This window comes from Dryobates pubescens, chromosome 25 (assembly GCF_014839835.1).
Source record: "Dryobates pubescens isolate bDryPub1 chromosome 25, bDryPub1.pri, whole genome shotgun sequence".
Classification (NCBI taxonomy): Eukaryota; Metazoa; Chordata; class Aves; order Piciformes; family Picidae; genus Dryobates; species Dryobates pubescens.
The window spans coordinates 9,215,467-9,234,689 of NC_071636.1; the positions used below are offsets into that span (position 1 = coordinate 9,215,467).

At 42.9% G+C, this 19,223-nt stretch overlaps 1 protein-coding gene across 2 annotated transcripts in view; it reads left to right on the plus strand.

Moving 5' to 3' along the window:
* TMEM132B (transmembrane protein 132B) overlaps nucleotides 1–19,223 on the plus strand; it is a 260,331-nt gene that overhangs the window by 69,501 nt on the left and 171,607 nt on the right. For both annotated transcript variants that reach the window (XM_054173165.1, XM_054173164.1), the window contains exon 2: nucleotides 6,389–7,268. In XM_054173165.1, coding sequence (XP_054029140.1) covers nucleotides 6,412–7,268 — 857 coding nt within the window. In that variant the 5' untranslated portion in view covers nucleotides 6,389–6,411. The remainder of the gene's footprint in view (nucleotides 1–6,388; nucleotides 7,269–19,223) is intronic.

The window sequence follows — 19,223 nt, forward strand, 5'->3', positions numbered from 1 at the left end:
GCACTGGCCACCTTTAGCAGTCAAGTTAATGGATAGGAGCAGGCTCCTTCCAAGAGTGATTAATTACCTCTAAGATATAAGAGTCCAGGAGAGAAGGAATGGATTCTAGAGATACCTTTTCTGTGATTTACTCTAAGGGGAGGCTAGACTGTGCATGCTGTGCTTAGATACCTGTCTGTCATGAGATGGACTGACTCCTGCAGAGGGTGGCCAGGCTTTGCAGCTGCTGTGAAGCTTGGGTAACAGAAGTTTAAGATAAGTGTGTGAGATGTTGTCCTAAGCCTGCAGAAGTTAATTAACCTCCCTTCAGTTTTAGATGTTTGAATTAAATAGACTACTTCTTTTATTTATTCTTTCTTTTCCCCCTTCCCCTCCTTCCCCCCCCCCCCCCCCCCCCCCCCCCCCCCCCCCCCCCTTCCCCTTTCCCTTTTTCTGGTCTTTCAAAACAACCTTCCTGAGTAGCAGTGTTTTGCAAAAGCATCTGCCTCCACAAATGTGTAATCAAGATTGAAAGTAAGGCCTATATACTCTTTGTGCGTCCTACATCAAGTTCTATCCTTACATGAATCAAGATAAGGGAGAATGAGAAAAGCTTAAAAGGGATCCTGTCATCTTCTCTCATGCTACAACTTTCTATATGTTGGCAGCTTCTGAGCTAACTTTAATGTTAAAAAAAGTATTGGGAACTTGTTGTAGTTCTTTCTTGCAGTGTCATTTAGATCTTCAAATTATCCTGCTGCAGTTCAAAATGCTGTTTGTTATTATACATTTTTTTTTCCATGCCAGTGTAGCTCACTGTATAACTATTTTAAGGACTGAAGTAGTAAGGCTTGGTTCTGAATGATAGGTGATGAAAGTTGCTCTTCAGTGGGACTATGGAGGGCTTTTTTCGTGCTTTTCCTCCCTAATGCAAAACTGAGATGACTAACAGGATGGACTCTGAATGTGGGAAGTAAACAGCAACATCCTTCTTACATGGTGATTTTATTAAATTTTGAATGAGTCAGGGAGAGCATGAGGCGGGTGCTCATCAGAGCTCCTTAAATCCTCACACAGCCCAAACTTACCCTACTCACAGTGCTCAAATGAGGTCTAAACTTACACTGCATTCACATCCTCCTCATTTTCCTCCTGCCAGGAGTAAGAGTCAGAGTTTCCCCAGCGGTAGTTGTTCCACATCACCTTGCACAACCTCTCATGGCTGGGTTCCTTAGACAGCACCAGGTCTCACCCCTTGCATGTGTGAGAGAAAGTGACCTACATAGCTGGTCCATAATTAATTATTCTCCTATAATTTATCAGTTCCAGAATAGCTTTCCTTGTGTAGACACAGTATTCTGGGGTACAGTGTGTTTTTATTCAAGGATAATGCCTGCATTTCCAGAGCAAAATAATTATTATGAATAGAGCCATTTTTATAGTGGAATAATGTACATGTGTAGTTTGGTCTTTATGGTCTTTAGTGAGGGCTGGTGGGAAGGGCTGGTGATTTTTCTTCTATACAGACAAGCCATTGATTGCTTCTGCATGAGTCATGGATAACATCATAGCACTTACTGGCACCACATTACTTGAAATTATTCCTCTTTTACAAAGAGGAGTGTCTGTATGATGATGTACAATCTGATGATGCTGCAGGAAAGATGAGTTTTAACATTTGCACAGTTTTTCCACAGGTGCAGGACTGGCTTTCTTGTTTGTTTTCTGAGGAAAAGGATAGGGGAAAAATGTTGCAATTGTAAACACTTCTTGTTCTTTGCACCTCCAGCTTCGGAACTGCTGAGGGTATATGGAAGACTGGGCTCCTGTTAAGGAGTTAGCTAAAAATAGAGGGAAGACTTAGATGCAAAATTTGGATTTATGCTCCATTGGGAGTTATTTTCAGTTACAAAATGATGAATTTTAAAGACCTTCCTCTTACTACAGCTTAACATGGATACATTAGTTTTTAATATTGACCTGCCACTGCCATCACTATCTTCTAGTGGGATACTTGTTTTGCTTCTTATTAAAATGTATGAAACCTAAGAAAAGTAACTTGGATGTAATAATGAGTTACACCAATAGCAGAATTTTATTGGACAGTGTGCCTGCAGCTATGGTTTTGCATGTGCCTTACTCCTGTGCTGCTTTTTGTGGCATCAGTCGAGGGTCAAGAGAGATTAAAAACAAAAGTGATGGATAGTTTTATGGTTAAATAAAAAATTATCAATTATCAGAAATGAAGCTTTGCTTGAGGTCTGATCGGGTCAGAGTAAGGACCACGAAGGGTCATCCCCCTAATGTTCTGCATTGCATGGTTGGTTATATGCCTGGTGGCTTCCTTTCTTCTCTCTGTTCCTCAGAAACACCAGATGGGTGTTCTCTTTCCATCTGCACTCTCAGAATTTGCAGGATGAACTGGCTATAAGGTTACTACCTAACTCTGCAGAGAGATCCTGGCATAAAATGTGAGTGCTGAGGTTTTACAAGCTGACCTGTTGCTCTAGGGGTCTTGGTATTTTTCTGTGCCAAATAAGTATTTTAAAAGGGGCAAAGCACCTGCTGAAACCTGTTGAAAGTTACTTTAGAAATGCAAGCTAAATATCTCAAGTCATGTCCAACAATGTGTTGTTTCCTTAAGTGTCCTCTCAATGTCCCTTACAACACAGTAGTCTGACTGTGACTGTGTTGAGGCTTTCAGACAGCATTGGGCTCTGGAGATGCTCATTTACTTTTCTTCAACTCTTGATCTCTTTTGTGCCATAATTAGGACTAACCCACATTCTGATCTACTGTTCTACCCTCTTTTGATCTTTCTGGAGTGCTTATTAAAGGAGCAGGTACTTTGTTGCACACCAGAAAGTTGGAAATGTATCCTGTTTCTGATGGTTACTGTAAGGAGATGGATGCTGTGGTGCTGATGTGCTGAATTAAAAAGGTGGGGTGCTGGCCTGCCATCATATGATGTATCTCTTTTTCAGATGTTCCTTCAGCATCATAAAATGCTGCTAAATTCAGACATCATATTTTGTTGCAGGTTGGTTCTAGGACAATGCCCAGCCCTGTCTACTGGTGTTTATGGCTTGCCATATAAGCTTTCAGCCAAAATTTGTGTCTCATTTTGTTTGAGTTACAGCAGGCTGGTATCCTAGTCCTTGTATCAGTTCTGAGAAGAGGCACTGAATGTTGCCACTGTAATGAAATGGAGGAAAGGGAGAAACATAACTTTTACACCTACTGTAAATCACTGCTTGAGAGGAGAGAGAAAATATCTGCATAAAGTGGAGGGGGAAGTCCCATAATGTAAACACAAATGCATTTAAGCCTTGCCTCATTTCTGGTTCTTCTTTAGGCTCAGGAGCTATGACAGTTTAAATCTCCTTTGCAATCTGGTTTGTCTTGGGAGGAAGGCAAATTTGAGCTCTTCTCCCGGAAATTAGAGGGTACTCTTGCAGCTGTGTGTCCTTTGCTCAACTGTATGGCTGCACAATTTTTATGACAAATGCAACTTCCCAGAAGTATTGCTTTGAAATAGAGTTGCTGCTCTACAATTAATCCAGGAAGGTGCTTGTCTGCATTGGACTTCTCAGCAAAGAATCAACATCCTTCCTCCCCTTGCTGCTTGGGTTTTCACAGGAGCAAAGTTCACTTTCAGCAATGGAGTTGTGCAGTTGCACAAGAGCCCAGCAAGCTATGCTGTGTCAGGGTGCTCTATAAATAGCAGAGCAGTAATAGAGCTGCTAAAACATCCCGTGGTGACTTCAGTTCTAGAATGGGCATTGATCTCCTCTTTCCCTGCTTCTCCTGCTATGAGCAGAGTGAGGTTTGATCCACAATGTGTTTCCTGAGTGCTTTGTTGTCTGGTGGTGAGATAAAAACACTGGGGACTCCTTCAGAGCAGCATGTCAGGCAATAGTGGGGCATTACCTGATTTCTGCTAAATGGTGATCATCACCTTTTGGTCTTTGCCTTCATCCCTGCTGTGGGTTTCTTGCCTTGTGCAGCCTTCCATGCCCAGTGATAATGGGCTTCAATGTCCACCTCTGCTGCACAACACCCATTGCTTTCTACAATGTCAATCACACCTGTGCCTCCTGACCCTCCTACTGTTTGTACCTCTTGACTGGAGAGATTCCTTCTGTCTTTTTCCAGAATTCCTTGTCACTACTCACACCCTTCCCATGGAGAAGCAGAGCCTCTGCTTTCTGCATGCTGCTGGGAGTGTGCCAGCTACCCCTCATTCATACTTAAATACAACGAGATGTGGAAGAGAAGGACTAAAGGCAATTTTCCCCACTAAAAACCTGCTTGTCCTTCATGTGAGCCCAGGCTCGTGCTCACATGGGGAAGAGAGGGGAAAGTTTTCTATTTTCTGAGTTTCTGTATTTCATCTGGGTGCCCAGTTCTGTGGCTGTGTGCAGGTGGGGGAAGGTGTTGGCTGCTCTGTTGTGTTATGAGAGATGGGCTGAAATGTTTGCATGTGAGCACAAGAAATGAGAGGATGCCCAGGTGGAGCAATTGCAATTGTATTTGCTTGCAGAGCTGAGGGGAAACCCTTATCTGCCCCCCTATCCCCCAGTGTGGAGTCATGAGAGAGGAGACTATTGGTACTGTTCTCTGCTGAGAATTTTTTACCACCCCCCCTTTTAAAAAAAAGGTTTATTTATTTATTTGAATTAGTATATTTTTGCATATTTTCTTGTTCCCACATATCTCAATGTCTGCAGAAAAGCCTCGACTCAATTTAATATACAGCAAAAGTGAAGGCAGAAGTATTGTGATGCAGGGAGAAGCATTTAAATAAGTACAGATAGTACAAAACCAATGAAAATGAATGAGCAGAATTTCAACTGAGAACAAGAGTGGAGCAAAGTCAAATGGATGAGACTTGCCCTAGAACATGTCTTTGATAAGTGTAGGCCTTAAAAATACTCAACTTGAAAAAATACCTTTTATCTGTGCTCAATTGTGACTGCAAGTACCTGAGTCATCTGGCTTGTAACAGGTGTAATTGTTTCTGCAGTTGTTGTGTTGTGTATCTGCTCTCCCCACTCCTGACAAAGGGTAAAATCGCTGCTAAGCCTCAGCGAGTGACAACAAGAGCTTTGACCTTAGAATCTGTCATTGTTCCTTTGTTATCTCTGTGCATTATGGAACTGCTTCATTTTAATTCATTTGGCTTCTGTTTATTTCTTCTGTTGCAGTCCCAGGAGCTTGCATTCACTGGCTTTTTGTTGGAGCCTATGAACTGTTAGTTTGAAAGCCCCACCGTTTCTTTCTGGTAGAATTGCAGCCCAGACTGAATATATCTCACTATTAATTAGAGATTGGCCCAAACCAAAGATGTCTGTTTGATCCTTCCTTCCCTGTGGAATCTTTTCTTGCCTGGGAAAAATGGCTCAGTGCTGGCTGGAGGATTGACCATTGTGTTGTAGAGAAACATTTGTGGTTCCCAAATGTGTTCCATTCTCCTCTGGAATTAAACCAAAAAGATGCTTCTAAGCATCTGTGAACCTTCTGCATGTAAAGGATTCCTCTCCTTCTCTCAGTTTCACTCTTGCCTATATTTTTTTGTGTGGAAAGTTTTAGTTTCAACAACACAAAGCTTATCAGTTTGCTGCTAACTTCCAAACTGCTGACTTGACAGGTGACAGAACAAGAGAAAATGGCCTGAAATTAGATTGGGTGTTAGGAAAAATGTCTGTAAATAAAGAGTGGTCAGGCATTGGAACAGGCTGCCCAGGGAGGTGGTGGAGTCATCATCCCTGGAAGCGTTCAAGAAATGCGTACAAATAGCACTTTGAGATGTGGTTTAGTGGTCACAGTGGTCTTAGGTTGGTGGTTGGCCTTAATGATCTTAGAGGTCTTTTCCAACCAAAGAATTCTATGATTCAATGAAGTAGATTGGGAATGAATGCAGATTTGCAACCCCCCATTGCATTGTGGCTTAGCCAAGTTGGACTGAAGAAAATCTGGTTTGCTGCCTGCTCACTCAATATGGCAGCTTCTTACATGCAATAAAACATGGATGAGACAAAGTAGCCCTAAGTTCAATCTGACAAGAAAGGGACAAAACTCAATCAATCAGTAAAAGGTTTTGAAACTTAGATTAAGATCTGGCCAGTCAATCTCCTCCTTGTGTTATCCAGTGTCTGATTAATGGCTTTCAAGTAGGTAGTAGATTGGAGAAGCTGCAAAGGGAGCTCTACAGCTGATGCCATGGGATGTTTTCAGTGTATCATCTTTGAGCCAACAGTGTTGTTTCATGGTCCCCATTTCAGATTGTTCTGTAATTGTGGCTAACAGTATTGATCTCTGGTAATACATTGCTTTAGAGAAAAACTGAGGGGCATGCTAAGCAAACATTAGACCTGACTTTCTGTTTCCTTTTATCTTTGGACTGCAGTGGTGGAGAGCCGAGGAGGGATCATGGACAGCATACAGAGATTTTCAAACCTGCCAACGTATCTCCCCGCGAGCTATGACATCTTCAATGCTGATGTTTTCTTCTTCCTCAAAGAAGCCAACCAGGATATCATGAGGAACTCCAGTTTGCAGTCTAGGGTGGATTCATTCTTTATATACAAAGCCAAACTACCACCTGTCCTAAATGCCACGTACGGACCCTTTTCTGTTGAACAGGTTATCCCCTTGGACCTCATGCTGACTTCTACATCTTTTGGTTTCACAGATGAATTCACTTTTAATTGGAAATTAAAATCTCACATAATCGACAGCTCAATCTATTCCAACAAGCCTAAAATACAAACCTTGTTCTATATCGCGGGGAAGGACTGGGATGACTACAATTCTGCAGAGAGCTTGCCTTGTGTGAAGATGTTTGCTTTCTTGGAGTCTAGAGAAGTTGTGGCTAGCTGTAGATTGACAGGTCATCTAGGATTATGTGTTGCAGAGCTGGAATTATCCCCAAGCTGGTTCAGTTCTCCTCCACCCCTGATTTCAGAGGAAGAAGGCTCCTTGGAAGGGATTACTGTGGAGCTGTTCTACAAGATATATACAGCAAATGGGGAATGTTCTACAGAGGATGCAAAATGGGAAAACAATATCCATACAGGTCAAGAGAATGAACACAAGGCTTTGTCAGCTATGGAGAGGATTGGTAGCATCATTGTTTACCCAAATCAAGACAAACTGAAGCAATCTTCCCTGAGGCTGGATGAAAATATTGTTATTCGCTTACCACTCAACCCAGTCAGAGAAGGTGACATTGTGACCTTTCATGTTTCCCTGGCTGATGACTCTCTAGCAGACCAGTTTGTACTAAGGTAAGAGAATGTAAAAATACTGTATGCTAAACAGTCTCTGAACAGGGACAAGTTGATGTCAGGTGTAATTTCTTTGGTTATATTCAATGTTTTCCTGAGACAACTGAAGTGTTTCCTCCCCAGCTGGGGAAAACATTAAATAGCCTTGAATCATCTGTGTGAATGACACTTTTTGGATCATGGGAATTGTTTTTAAAGTGTGAGCTATAAATGTTTGTATGATTATTTTTTTTGGTTCAATTCTATTTGCTTCTAGTCATAATTCTGCCTCTTAAATTCTGCCTCTGCAAGTCAGTCAGGCTAACCATTATCTATTTTGATAGACAGTTTGCAGGAGGGATTATTGCTTCTTTGGTGAAGCTTCCTTTCCTTTTATCAATTTTCTTAGCTTTCCTAAGTCCAAGGGATACATCACACACAGGTTGTGTGTGGAGAGGAGCTATTTTGTTGCTGTGTAGAGAAGGGAGCCAAGAGGTGAGAAAATTAGACGTGCCTCGGCTTGCATAGGAAGCTGTTGGCAGAGCCAGAAGTTGGATCCAAACTCTGCAAGTTGTCTTTGGTTTTTCTGTAAGACAGCACATCTTGCTTCCCCAGGCTTTTGACTGCTTCTTGCATGGCCCATTTTTTTGTTTTAAGTTTTGAGACTTTGTGGTGACCTTTACTTGCAAATCTGCCTGTAATAGGAGAATTCAGGCATTTCTAACCACCCTAAGGGGTAGTGCTGCATATTTGTGCTGTCCTTAGCTGTCAGACTGTGGGTTCAGAGCTGCATAGAGACAAAATTCACAGAGAAATGTGAGCCAGACTGGGGGAATAAAAGGGCCAAAAGGTAATTGGAAAGTGTCATGTTCTGTGAGAATGAGACACGCTTGGGAAAGAGTTTCAGCTCACACTAGAAAACCTCAAAACAGATTCATGCCTTACTTCTAACTTTCTGATCCAAGAAGGATGGGAGCAGAACATGACAGAAGTACACTTTGGGGACAGATGTGGAGGAAACAGACAGAAAAACTTATGCAGCACTTTCAAATCATTCAACATTTGTGAAATAGCACCTGCATATTAATAAACTTACAGTTTTCTGTGTGAATCAGATCAAGTCGTTCCTAGTGCAGTGCCCAGGCACAGGAAAAGAACTGATGCACGGTATCCCAGGCACTTCCATCTATTCAGGTTGTGTGGGAGGAAACATATGAGAAATATCACAGGGTATAAGCAGGCTTCAAAAGGTTTGGATCAGGAAGGGTCTTCCTGTAAACTCAAATTATTCTTGGTTTTACCTGGCTTTACTGGCTTTTCTCTGTTAACTATGGTTTTGGCCTGCACCCGCTGTCAGTAGTTGGACCAACCTCATGGAGCAGTCAGGTTGCAGCAATTGTATATTGATCCTTGGTGCTACAGCAGAGAGATTATGGAATTTGCCTAAGGCTCTGCAAGGGTTTAACATCAGCTTTTAATTCTCATTTTTTTGTTCTCTTTACCACACCACAGATAAAATTCCCTAGGTATTAGAGACCACCTAAGATGAGCATGATTTGTTTCCATGGGTGTTTCTAAAATAGCATTTAGCTTGTAACAAACAGTGTGAGGGTAGAGTTTTGATATTAAGCATCAAAAACTTCTTGCAGAGATAGTTTTGAAATGCTTACTTTCAAAAGCAAAGCAGTATCTGGAAGTGCTGAGCACAGTAACTGATCTGGGGTTTCAAGGAAGCAGAAACCAAGGGCTCTGATAGCCTTGTCATGGAGCCCCAGGATGAGCCACTAGATCCTAGCTACTGCTAAGGTCTTAGTCTTCTCTCACAGGCCCCTGTGACCTGCCTGTCTCCAGACATCAGGTGGGAGTCACTTTGCAGGGCCCTCCTGACATGTGGAGCATGCATCTTGGTGCTCTGGAGCTGCTGGGAAGGCAGTCAGGTTTCCATGGGGATTTCCCCTTTGAAAAGTGTGTGGAATCAGTTCATCTCCAGGAGATGTTTCTGTTATAATAAATCAGCATGTTTTACGTGCCCAGAAATATTTCTTTGGAAAATTCACTATCAGCTCTCTCTAGTCTTGTCTGTCTGGTCTTTTATTTGGTTTTGCTTGCATTGTGCCTTTCATCAGAGAAACTGAGAGTATTTTTATTTAACCGTCAGTTGAATGCTGAAAGTAAGAGGCAAAATGCAATTCTGCTGATGGTTCACCTGTCCTTCAGGATGAAGAGAGCACCAGCAACTGTTGCTATGACTATTTCAAATGACATATGTGGGGCCTGTGGAGAGATTATTCAGCTGAAGTTTACACAGTTGGCAGGGAATTATGCCGAGGGAAATACAATCACTATAGTGCCTGCATCTAATTTATGCACTTTCTCTTACAGCCTTTCCCTTTTTCAGCTCAACGCTAATGCCCATAAAAAACCCCAAAGGTTTTTATATACATAGAATTTCTGTGCATTATAGCCAGAGAAAAATACATGGAAGTGAATGTTTGCCCTGGGAAATATATTTTTGCCTAATATAACTGATTGTTTTTAATCATATCTGTTCTAAGTGTAGTGGAGTGAATTGCAGCATGGCTCATACGAGACTATCGATCAAAGTCAAGTCATTCTCAACACAGTGTTTGATGCCAACCTCTTACAGGATGCAAAAGAGCAGATATGCTCCATTTTATGCACCTCTTTACTATTTCATGATGTCTGGTGTAATATTTTATTTTCTGTTGTATTTTGTTCTAGCAGAAGTGACTTCAGCTCTTGCACAAGAGCAGATTCTGCCTTGTTTTAGCAAAACCAAAACTGGAAACTGGAAAGCAATTTGAAACGGTTTCTTGATTCAGCAATGTGCTGTGTGGAAAGATCCTCACGTGTTAAACCTCTGTCCTTCCAGTAATGTCATTTACAGGGTAGCGGTCCAGGTCATATGTGAAGTCCCAGCTATCACTTCTAGTCCTTTTGATCAGTCCTGGCTTTGCTCTTTTTCAGCTGTCTTGGTTCTTTGTTTTCACTCAATAACTAGAATTCAAGGTTGAGGTGAAGCTCTGGTTGCGCTGTGGCCTGGGGATTTTGTTTCTTTTCGTACTCCAATCCAGCCGGTGTAGCCTGGTGTAATTGAAGGGCCCACATATGTCAAGGGGCAGAATCTGGAGGTTAAGTGTGCATTTAATGCCTTTGCTATGCCTGACAGTCATAGTGCTCACTTGATTGATGGATGGATGGTCTATGCATGTGTGCAATGAAATTCTTATGACACTGGAGGTTAATTTGTGGCCTTGACAGTTTGGTCTGCCCTGTAACATTTACCATCTGTGAACATAAATTTTGCCAATTATGTTAGGTGGGTTGCCACTAAACATAGTTTAACCATAAAGACAGGTGAAGTGGGCTCTCTTGCCACAATTAAAGGTTTTTCTAAATGGGCTACCTAGTTTTTTTTCTAAAACAAACAAACAAATAAAAAAAGGCAAAACCAAAGCAAAGCTTTGTTATCCCAGCAGGACCAACATATCAGTGTCACAATTTTCCAGGCACTTTGTCTTTTAATGCCCAGAAGTATCTCTGGTACCTTCTTTACTAGCAAACACTTAGATGAGAAGTGGTGAATGATGGAAGATGGAAATCATGACTGAAAGGGGCAGCACCAACTTTTGTGCTGTTTTCTAAACAGAAGAGGTCTCCTGATGTACATGGAAGAGCTATAAAAGGGACAGGAGAATACAATTCTTGCCGAACTAGGAGGATGGAAATCTCTTCCAATAACCCTGGGAATGGCTTGCATTCATTTTGTGGTGTGTGTTATTGTTTAACTCCATCTTGAGACTCAAAGGGTGCATTTAAAAGAAATATGGGAGTCATTGTGTGCAGCAGGAAAACATTGAATGTAATAAATGGACAATCACCCCTTGGTTATAGGAAAGAAACTGAGACACACTTTTTATAAATAAATAACAGAGTTTTGTCCCATTTTCCAAGGCTCCCCATTTAAACCATCAGTGAGGATGTGCTGGTAATGAAGGCTGGGCACCAACAGCAATTTGTCAAGTCACAGACAAAAAGTGGGTTCGTTGGCATTCCTTGCACGTCCTGAACATGAAAGACCCATCCTTCTTTTATACCCAATCAGAATAGAGACAGAGATTGGAGAGATTCCAGGAATAATAGGAAGGGGCTGAAACCAGGTAATGAATCCCAGGCTGGAGAAATGAAAGCGACTGCAGTTGGGATGCAGACCTCTGTCTGGAGGGGAAGGTTGGGACCGTGTAAAGAAACCTCGCTGTTGTTTGGTGCCTAGGCAACCTCAGGGAAAAAAGATGATCTGCTTCTCCCTGCCATGCCTCACATATTGCAGGGCAGAGATTACTTTCTGACTTTTGGATGAACCAGTACAATGTGTAATACATGGCAGTTGGCTTTTACTGATTATTCTCACCAGGAAAAATGATATTAAGGATTTATATTAATAAACACATATCCATATGGAGGAGGCTATGTCTCCTGCTAAGGAATAAAAATTGCACAGGCCATTAAAACTGACTTACAAGGCTTCTGCGTTAATAATGAAAGATCTGTAGAAGTCTGAGCAGTCGTCTAGAAGGCCAGAAAAAGATCATTAAGAGGATGTCTCCTGCCAATAGCTGCCAAGAGCAAACAAGGGAAAGAAAACAGAAGGTTTTAGATCTGGAAATGCATAGAAAATGAGAGCGTGCAGGCTGGGGAATGCAGCCTGGCTGCATCTGAGCAGGAAGCTCTGCGTGGCCTCCACTGCTTCTAAGCAAGCTGTGTGAGCAGGAAAGCAGGGCTGGGCTATTATGGGGGAGAGAGATGGCTGACTAACTGAAGCATCATTTTAGGATGAAAATTCAGCAGAAATGAAATTGTTGAGAAAGGGGAAGAAAATACACGTCTGAAATTAATCAGAAATGCTAGTTCAGACTTAGAAATAGTTGCAGAATTAAATCTTTGCTGGCAACTGGGGAGTATTTGGGTTTCACCCATAGATTTTAATAAAACCAGAATGAATGTTTAAATTTGGTTTGGTGTGTCCCCTGCCCCCCCCCTTTCTCTGAATGTACATTGAACTAAATGTGAAATATGAAACAGTGCTATGTAATATTAATAGAACATATCAAGCACTGCAAAGTCTGGAAATGCCACAGATGTCTATGCAATCTTAGCTCAGTCCCCATGCATCTACACATTACAGCATACTCCTCAAAGACAAATCCACGCTATTTTCCCCCCATATCTCCTGTTTCATTCAATGCATGCATTGTCTTCCCACTACTGTTTTCTTTTTGTCACTTAAGGGGAAAGAGAGTAGCATCCTTTCAGGACACTCTAGCAGAGCCTGGGGGAGCTGCCACCAGATTTCTTTTTTTTCAGCTTGGTCTCTTCTCCCAGGTAACCAGCACCAGAACAAGAAGACACAGTCTCAAGCCAGGGGAGGTGTTTAGGAAGAGACTTGATGGGGTGCTTGGTGCCATGGTTTAGTTGATTAGGTGGTGTTGGATGATGGTTTGGATGTGATGACCTCGAAGGTCTCTTCCAACCTGGTCTGGGCTATGCTATAGAATAAACCAGGTTGGAAGAGACCTTCAAGATCATCGTGTCCAACCTATAATCCAACACCACCCAACCAACTAAACCATGCAACCAAGCACCCTGTCAAGTCTCCTCCTGAACACTTCCAGTGATGGTGACTCCACCATCTCCTCGGGCAGCCCATTCCAATGGGCAGTCACTCTCTCTGTGTAAAACTTCCTCCTAACCTCCAGCCTAAACCTCCCCTGGTGCAGCCTGAGACTGTGTCCTCTTGTTCTGATACTGGTTGCCTGGGAGAAGAGGCCTATGCTATGCTATGCTATGCTATTCCATTCAGACAAGGTTCAACCATTCTTTTTTTTCCTTATTTCTATTGGAGACAGACACATGGTCCAGACAAAGTGGCTTCAACTGATGAAAGCCTGGCACAATGGTATGGAGTTATAAATTTCAGAAGGATGTATGAGAGAGTTAGACCTGAATCTCTGCTGACTGAAGTGAAAAAGGCATTCTCCTGGGTACCTGCAAGGCAGAGCACGGCTGTGCTACACCACGTGCATGAGCCAGAGTGTCCTGGAAGTAGTCCTACAATGCTGCCAGGTTTTCTCTCCTTTATTTTTGCTTTACAATGCCTTTGTCTGCCTCAGCCACACCAGGGAGGGAGAGGAAAAGAAACTACCCCCTCAAAAAAAAAGGCTCATTCCTAGAGTGTGAGCAGTCCTAAAAAGCTTAAAAACCAATGGATATCAGACAGTGAATAAATGACCCAGTGAATCCTGCAAGACCCTGCAAGACTACAGTCAATAAAGCTTTTTAATGGAATTTTAGATAAAGGTCAACTATCTGCTACAATAATCAGCTGTCCACGATCACTCTTCAAAGGGATAAAACAGGCAGAGCAGCAGCCCCATGCGACAGTGAGAAGCTCTTTTTCGTTGTTGGATATTGGCTTTGAAGCTCTTGCAGACAGGAGGGCAGCCTCGTGGTGATGAAATGCTCTTCCTTATTGAGACATTTTCTGACAGTGGCTCCTGTTGCCCTGCAAAAGGGGCCCTGAATGTGCTGCTGATTCCAGAAACACAACTGCTCATTACTGTGACGTTTTAGGGTGGTGTTGAGGAGGATGAGACTGTGCTGGGAGGCTATGGTGCTGAGTTTGGGTGACTCTGGCAAGTGTCTGCTGTCTTCTGCCCATTCCCTTGTCCTCCACAGCCTTGGCTTAGAGATGCACCCTTCTCCCATTGGTGCAGGGAGGAGGGATTGACTGAAATGCAGAATTGGAGTAATTAAAAAATTTTCAGCTGCATGTGTATCTCACCAGTGTTTTCCACTGGGAAGGTGAGTAGCTTGACTACTAGTTAGTTGCAGTGCTTAGTAGTTGCAGTGTTTAGTAGTTGCAGTATTTAGTAGTTGCAGTATTTAGTAGTTGCAATATTTAGTAGCTGCAATATTTTAATATTTAGTATTTAATATTTTAATATTTCACATGCATGGTGAGGGAACACCAGGTATAGCTGGAATGAAACAAGGACCCACTTTCCACTGGAAAATGTGTTTGGTTTGCCTTCAAACCCTACCGTTTCTTCTATTCAAGTCCTGCCAGCAGCACAGCTCCCTCATTCAGCTGCCCATCTGCATCTATGAGCACTGAGGGATGTGGCAAAGTTATGTAAATTAATTTGCTGTATCTCAGATTCAGAACATAAGTGGGAAAGAAGAGAGTTAGTTCTATTGATTTTAAGTCAGGTGGTGTGTGAGCAAGCACCTCGTCTCCGCAGCGCTGAGCTACAAGTGGGTGAGCAGTGCTGTGTGTAACTGGTGGCAGTACTTCTTGTTTGACCCATTAGATCATTCTGTGCATGTGGGACAAATAAAGTTCATAATAGGAGCCCCTGCAACCTCTTGTCTGCCAGCATGTTAGCAGACACTGCTATACTCTGCAACGGGGGATGATGAGAAAGCGCTTCCCGTGGATTTGGAAGGTGCCAGTACACCCTGTGATGTGACACAAACTCAGCCTTGTTGATGGTAATGGAAAGAGATTTTACATTTTTAAATGGTTCGGGTTCTACAAGCTCGTTTCTAGGCTGATCCCTGTCTCCAAAAGCTCTGACATGACAGCTCCTGCTAATTAACTCCAGGCAGCTCCTGCACAACTCAATGCTTGCTTCAGGGCCAGGTGCGGATCAACGGAGCACTGACAGCAGCTGTGGCACAGTGCACTGAGAGCAAGGTATAGGCTGTGGTTAAAATGTTTGTGATGCAGTGTGCCTGGGGAGGAGGCAAATGGATTTTGGAGGAGGCCACTACTAAAAGGACACCTTTGGTTTGTTACATCTGCTCAGACTCCCTTTATGCAACATGATATGGCAGGTGGAGATCCTTCTGTATGAAGAAAATCATCTAAGGGGTTGCCGAAGGCTCAGCCTCTCCTATCTGCACAGGACAGCGCCACTGTGCTTCTCCAAACCTTTCTTTTGCTGGGGGCTGTCCTGTCTGTAGTTATTGCCTTGCAGGAAGGGACAGATGATTTACCCCTGTTGCGGTTAACATCCGTGCAAATAGGAAATGGGAGGGGAAAGCCACCGAAGATGGAAGTAGGAGTTGAGTTTTGCCTGTGAGCACTTGAATCTAAGTTCAGTTCCCTCTGTGGATGAACACAAAGCCACTTTGAGGTGACAAGACTGCTTAAATACGCAGTATCACTAAGCACCTTATACTCAGGTTGGGAACACAGGTCAGAAAAGCTTCCTGTCTTTGAGTGATCTTTTCAAGTCTCAGGACATGCTGCGGCTTTTTGCAAACTGCGTGTCCTGGTGAGCGCGTCCCTGGCGGGGAGTTGGAGGGGAGATGTGTGTCTTTGTTTGGGACAATATGCTGAGTGGTCCGTGCTTTGTGCTGCCAGACAATGATGGCATTGATCTGCTTCGTGTAGGGCTCTTCATTAGCTGGCAGTGCAGTAAATCACGGTCTTGTTTAAACAAGTCAGACACAACAGTGATTGGGTCGTTGCAGCAGTTACTGCTGCTGTGTAATGAATGGTACTAAAAGAAAAGTATAAAAATGTCTAGTTTGAATTTTACTTTTCTTCTTGAGATTAATGTTTTGGGACGTGCATTGCTGTCATTTTATCCTGGCGACAGATTACTGTCCCATGAAGCTGATGAGGTATCACTTTGAGTGAGAACATTGATCTCAATTTCTTCATATTCCTGCTGATGCAACAAAGGGTTGTTTTTTGTCCTTGTGTCTGCCCCTAAGGTTTTGCATGATCTGATACAAAAAGCCCAGTGTGATGGTTAGTTGACAGCTTTGTGCAGGGAGGACTTTCTAAAAGAGCAGGAGACAGAATATTGCAAGAAAATGGTCTATGTTTCTTGTTTTGGGTGCTCCTCCTGCCCCTCCCCCCCCCCCCCAATTTATGTCAATAAAAGATTTGTAAGAAATGGTTTTGGACAAAGCAGAGCAGGGACCTGTGCTTTCTGTTGAGGTATTTAATGCTTCAGATAGCTGCTACATGTCCCCCAGATGCTGCACTTGGCCAGGGTATGAAAGAAATCATATTAACAAAGTTATTGGATCCCAGATGAATCAAAAGAGCTGCAGGAGAAGAAAACAGTGACAAATGAGTCTGCCATCCCAAGGCACAGCAAATGGTGCTTACAGTTAAAGCTATTTCACTTCTTTCATCATTTGGCTGCCAGCCCTCCAAGGCTGTATGGGCAGTGGGGAGCATGGCAGTGTGAGGAAGGTAATGCCTCATGCCAGCAAAGCTTCAGAAAGCCCCCATGCAGTGGGGCCAAGATTGTTTAACATTGAGAGACTGCAGCAGGAGCTCTTCACAAGGCCCAGAGAGCTCCTCCTGGGTGCTGGGTTCCATCTCTCTTTTACTCCCAGCCTTCAGCCTGTACTTAAAAGCCCCCTGCTCCGAGCAGTGCTTCATCTTGTGTTGAGAGTTACATACAGCTACAGAAGAGGAAAACATCTCCAAAATATCTTTGCTTAAGATCTCTGTAGAGATGCTGCAGATATTCCCAGCAAGGGAGGAACAGGTCAGAGCAGCTGTACTTCCAGAGGTATCCCAATGAGGAAGCTGCTGTTGGAAGGGCTGCATTCAGGCAGCCCCTCGTTTGTGGGACAAGTTTGTCAACCTTATCACTCTGAGCCATCAGATACAGCTACAGCAGGTCTCCCTCTGCTCCCGCTATGCTTTCTTTGAAGCTGCTCACTGGTACCAAAATACACATTCCCCCTCACCCCACTCCATCCTTTATAAAACTTTCCTGCCAAGCAAACTTTGTTGCTTTTTTCTCACTGTGTGGCCCAAGCTTTTGTGTTATTAATGGAGTCCTCCAGTGCATTTTCGCTGAATCCCTGCCTCTAATGGCAAGGGAAGGCAGCAAGTGGGAAAGGAAGAGAAGCAGAAGTATGGGATAGATGATGCCTTGTTCATGGGCTTTCTAAGCATCTGCTCAAGTTAATTAGGGTCTGAACAAGAAATGTGCCAAGTGGCCACAGGAAGTACACGTATGAGCACTTTGATGCAGATCTTTGGTGGAAGATGGCAATAAAATGCACCAAGAAATTCTTGGGGACAGTCTGAAAAGTTTGTCCTGTCCGTCCTGGGAGATGGCAGAGGGTGAGAGAGAAGTGGTAGCAGACTGTGAGAATCTGGACCAGGATCCAAAAACATTGTGAGTTTTGGGTTGATTTGGATCTGGGAGTTTGGCTGTGGCCCATCTCCTTAATTTGCCTGGCCAGAGTCTTCTCTCTCTTGCACAGAAAAGAGGGGTGATTTAATTGACTTCCGTGGAGTTGCTTAGCATCTGTGCCAGTAGAACTATTTGAATTTGGTTGTGTGCAAGGCACACATGTGTGCCAGTGTTCTGGCTTTGCAGTGCTGATAATTACTGGGAAATTTGTTCAGGGCAGTAGTAACCCTGGGTGGGTGGATAGGACACAGATGGGTAGGGAACCGTCACATTTTGGGTACTGTTTTTGATGATACACAGTTACACAAGTAATAGAGTCTTAATTATGGTATTTCCTGCTGTTACCTCCATAATGTGGCATAAGTACCTATGCTCTTCAGCTAAGATGACTTTTGACTCATTTACCAAAGCTAATAACCCTTCAAAAATAATTTAAACCTTTTTCAGAAGTATTTCACTGATGCTCTTGGGACCCATAGTCCTTTATTTGCTATGGAGCAGATACCAAATGAATAGCAGTGCTGTGGACTCCCTCAAACAGCAACCTTATGTGAGATGTAGTGATTACAGCAATTAAATCCTCTTTGCCAAGGCAACCAGGGCTTTATTTCAAACTGAAGTTAGTTCCCCCCTCCATCCCCCCCAAATGAATCTCTTCTGCATGCATTATTCATTTTTCTTTGGAACAAGCTCAATTTCATTATAATTATTTATTAATTATTGCATTGAGTTAATGTCTAGGACAGCCTGCCTCATGGGGTCGGAGAGTACAGAGCTCCCCCATGCAGCCAGAAGCACAACAAGGCCTTAACCCTTGTCTCGTGGTGGGGGCTGAAGGCTTAACAGAATTTCTAGGACAACTTGTGAAGAGTTTTCTCCTGCTTTTTGTGTCACTCTGTAACACATGCCAGGGAAGTATGGGCATTTTGGCCAGACAGTTTTGACCATACCCTTTAAGTTTTTTACTTAGGTATTTGGAAAAAAATGTAGGTCACATCAGTTCAGGCTTTCTAAGTCCAGCTACGATTGTGTGACTTGAACACTGAACTTCTTGTCATTGTGAGTCTTGCTTGGAGAGGGGCAGGTCAGTGATCAGAAATGATGGTTAAGATGGAATGTTTTCTTCAGTAGTTTTGGAAATTCTGGTTTAGGATGGTTTTTTTATTCCCCCCCCCTTTTTTTAAAAAAGAAAAAAAATAGTATTAAAGAAGTACTGTTACCCTTGCCTTGAATGTGCTACACCCTCATTTCATGGCTGAGCTCATTGTCTGCTTTTCCTACTATATAAATAGCATCATGATTGACAAGGAAACTCAAATGATTCTGTTTAAATCTGCACTGCTCTCCTAAGAAATCTACATTCATTATTCTTGGGATGAGTGAAAGATTTACAATAGTTTATAACCTGGTATCATTTCATTCTTCTTCTTGGTATTATTAATCACCTTGTCATAAAACATCAAGAGACCTTTGTTCAGCTTGCATGATTTGGGCTGAGAAAGCCATACTTTGATATTAATGGTTTTTAGGAAACTGGGTAGATATCTTTGCATTCTGGGAAGCATAAAATGGATGAGTGATGTTCTTTGACTAGACTAGGTGCTTACAGGGTGCTGAAGTTGAAGAATGGTTGAAAGAACCCTGCAGCTGTACCAACTTGGGAAGAAAAATGACCACCCAAAGCACATCTTTCAGGTCAACATTTGGCTGTAGACACCTG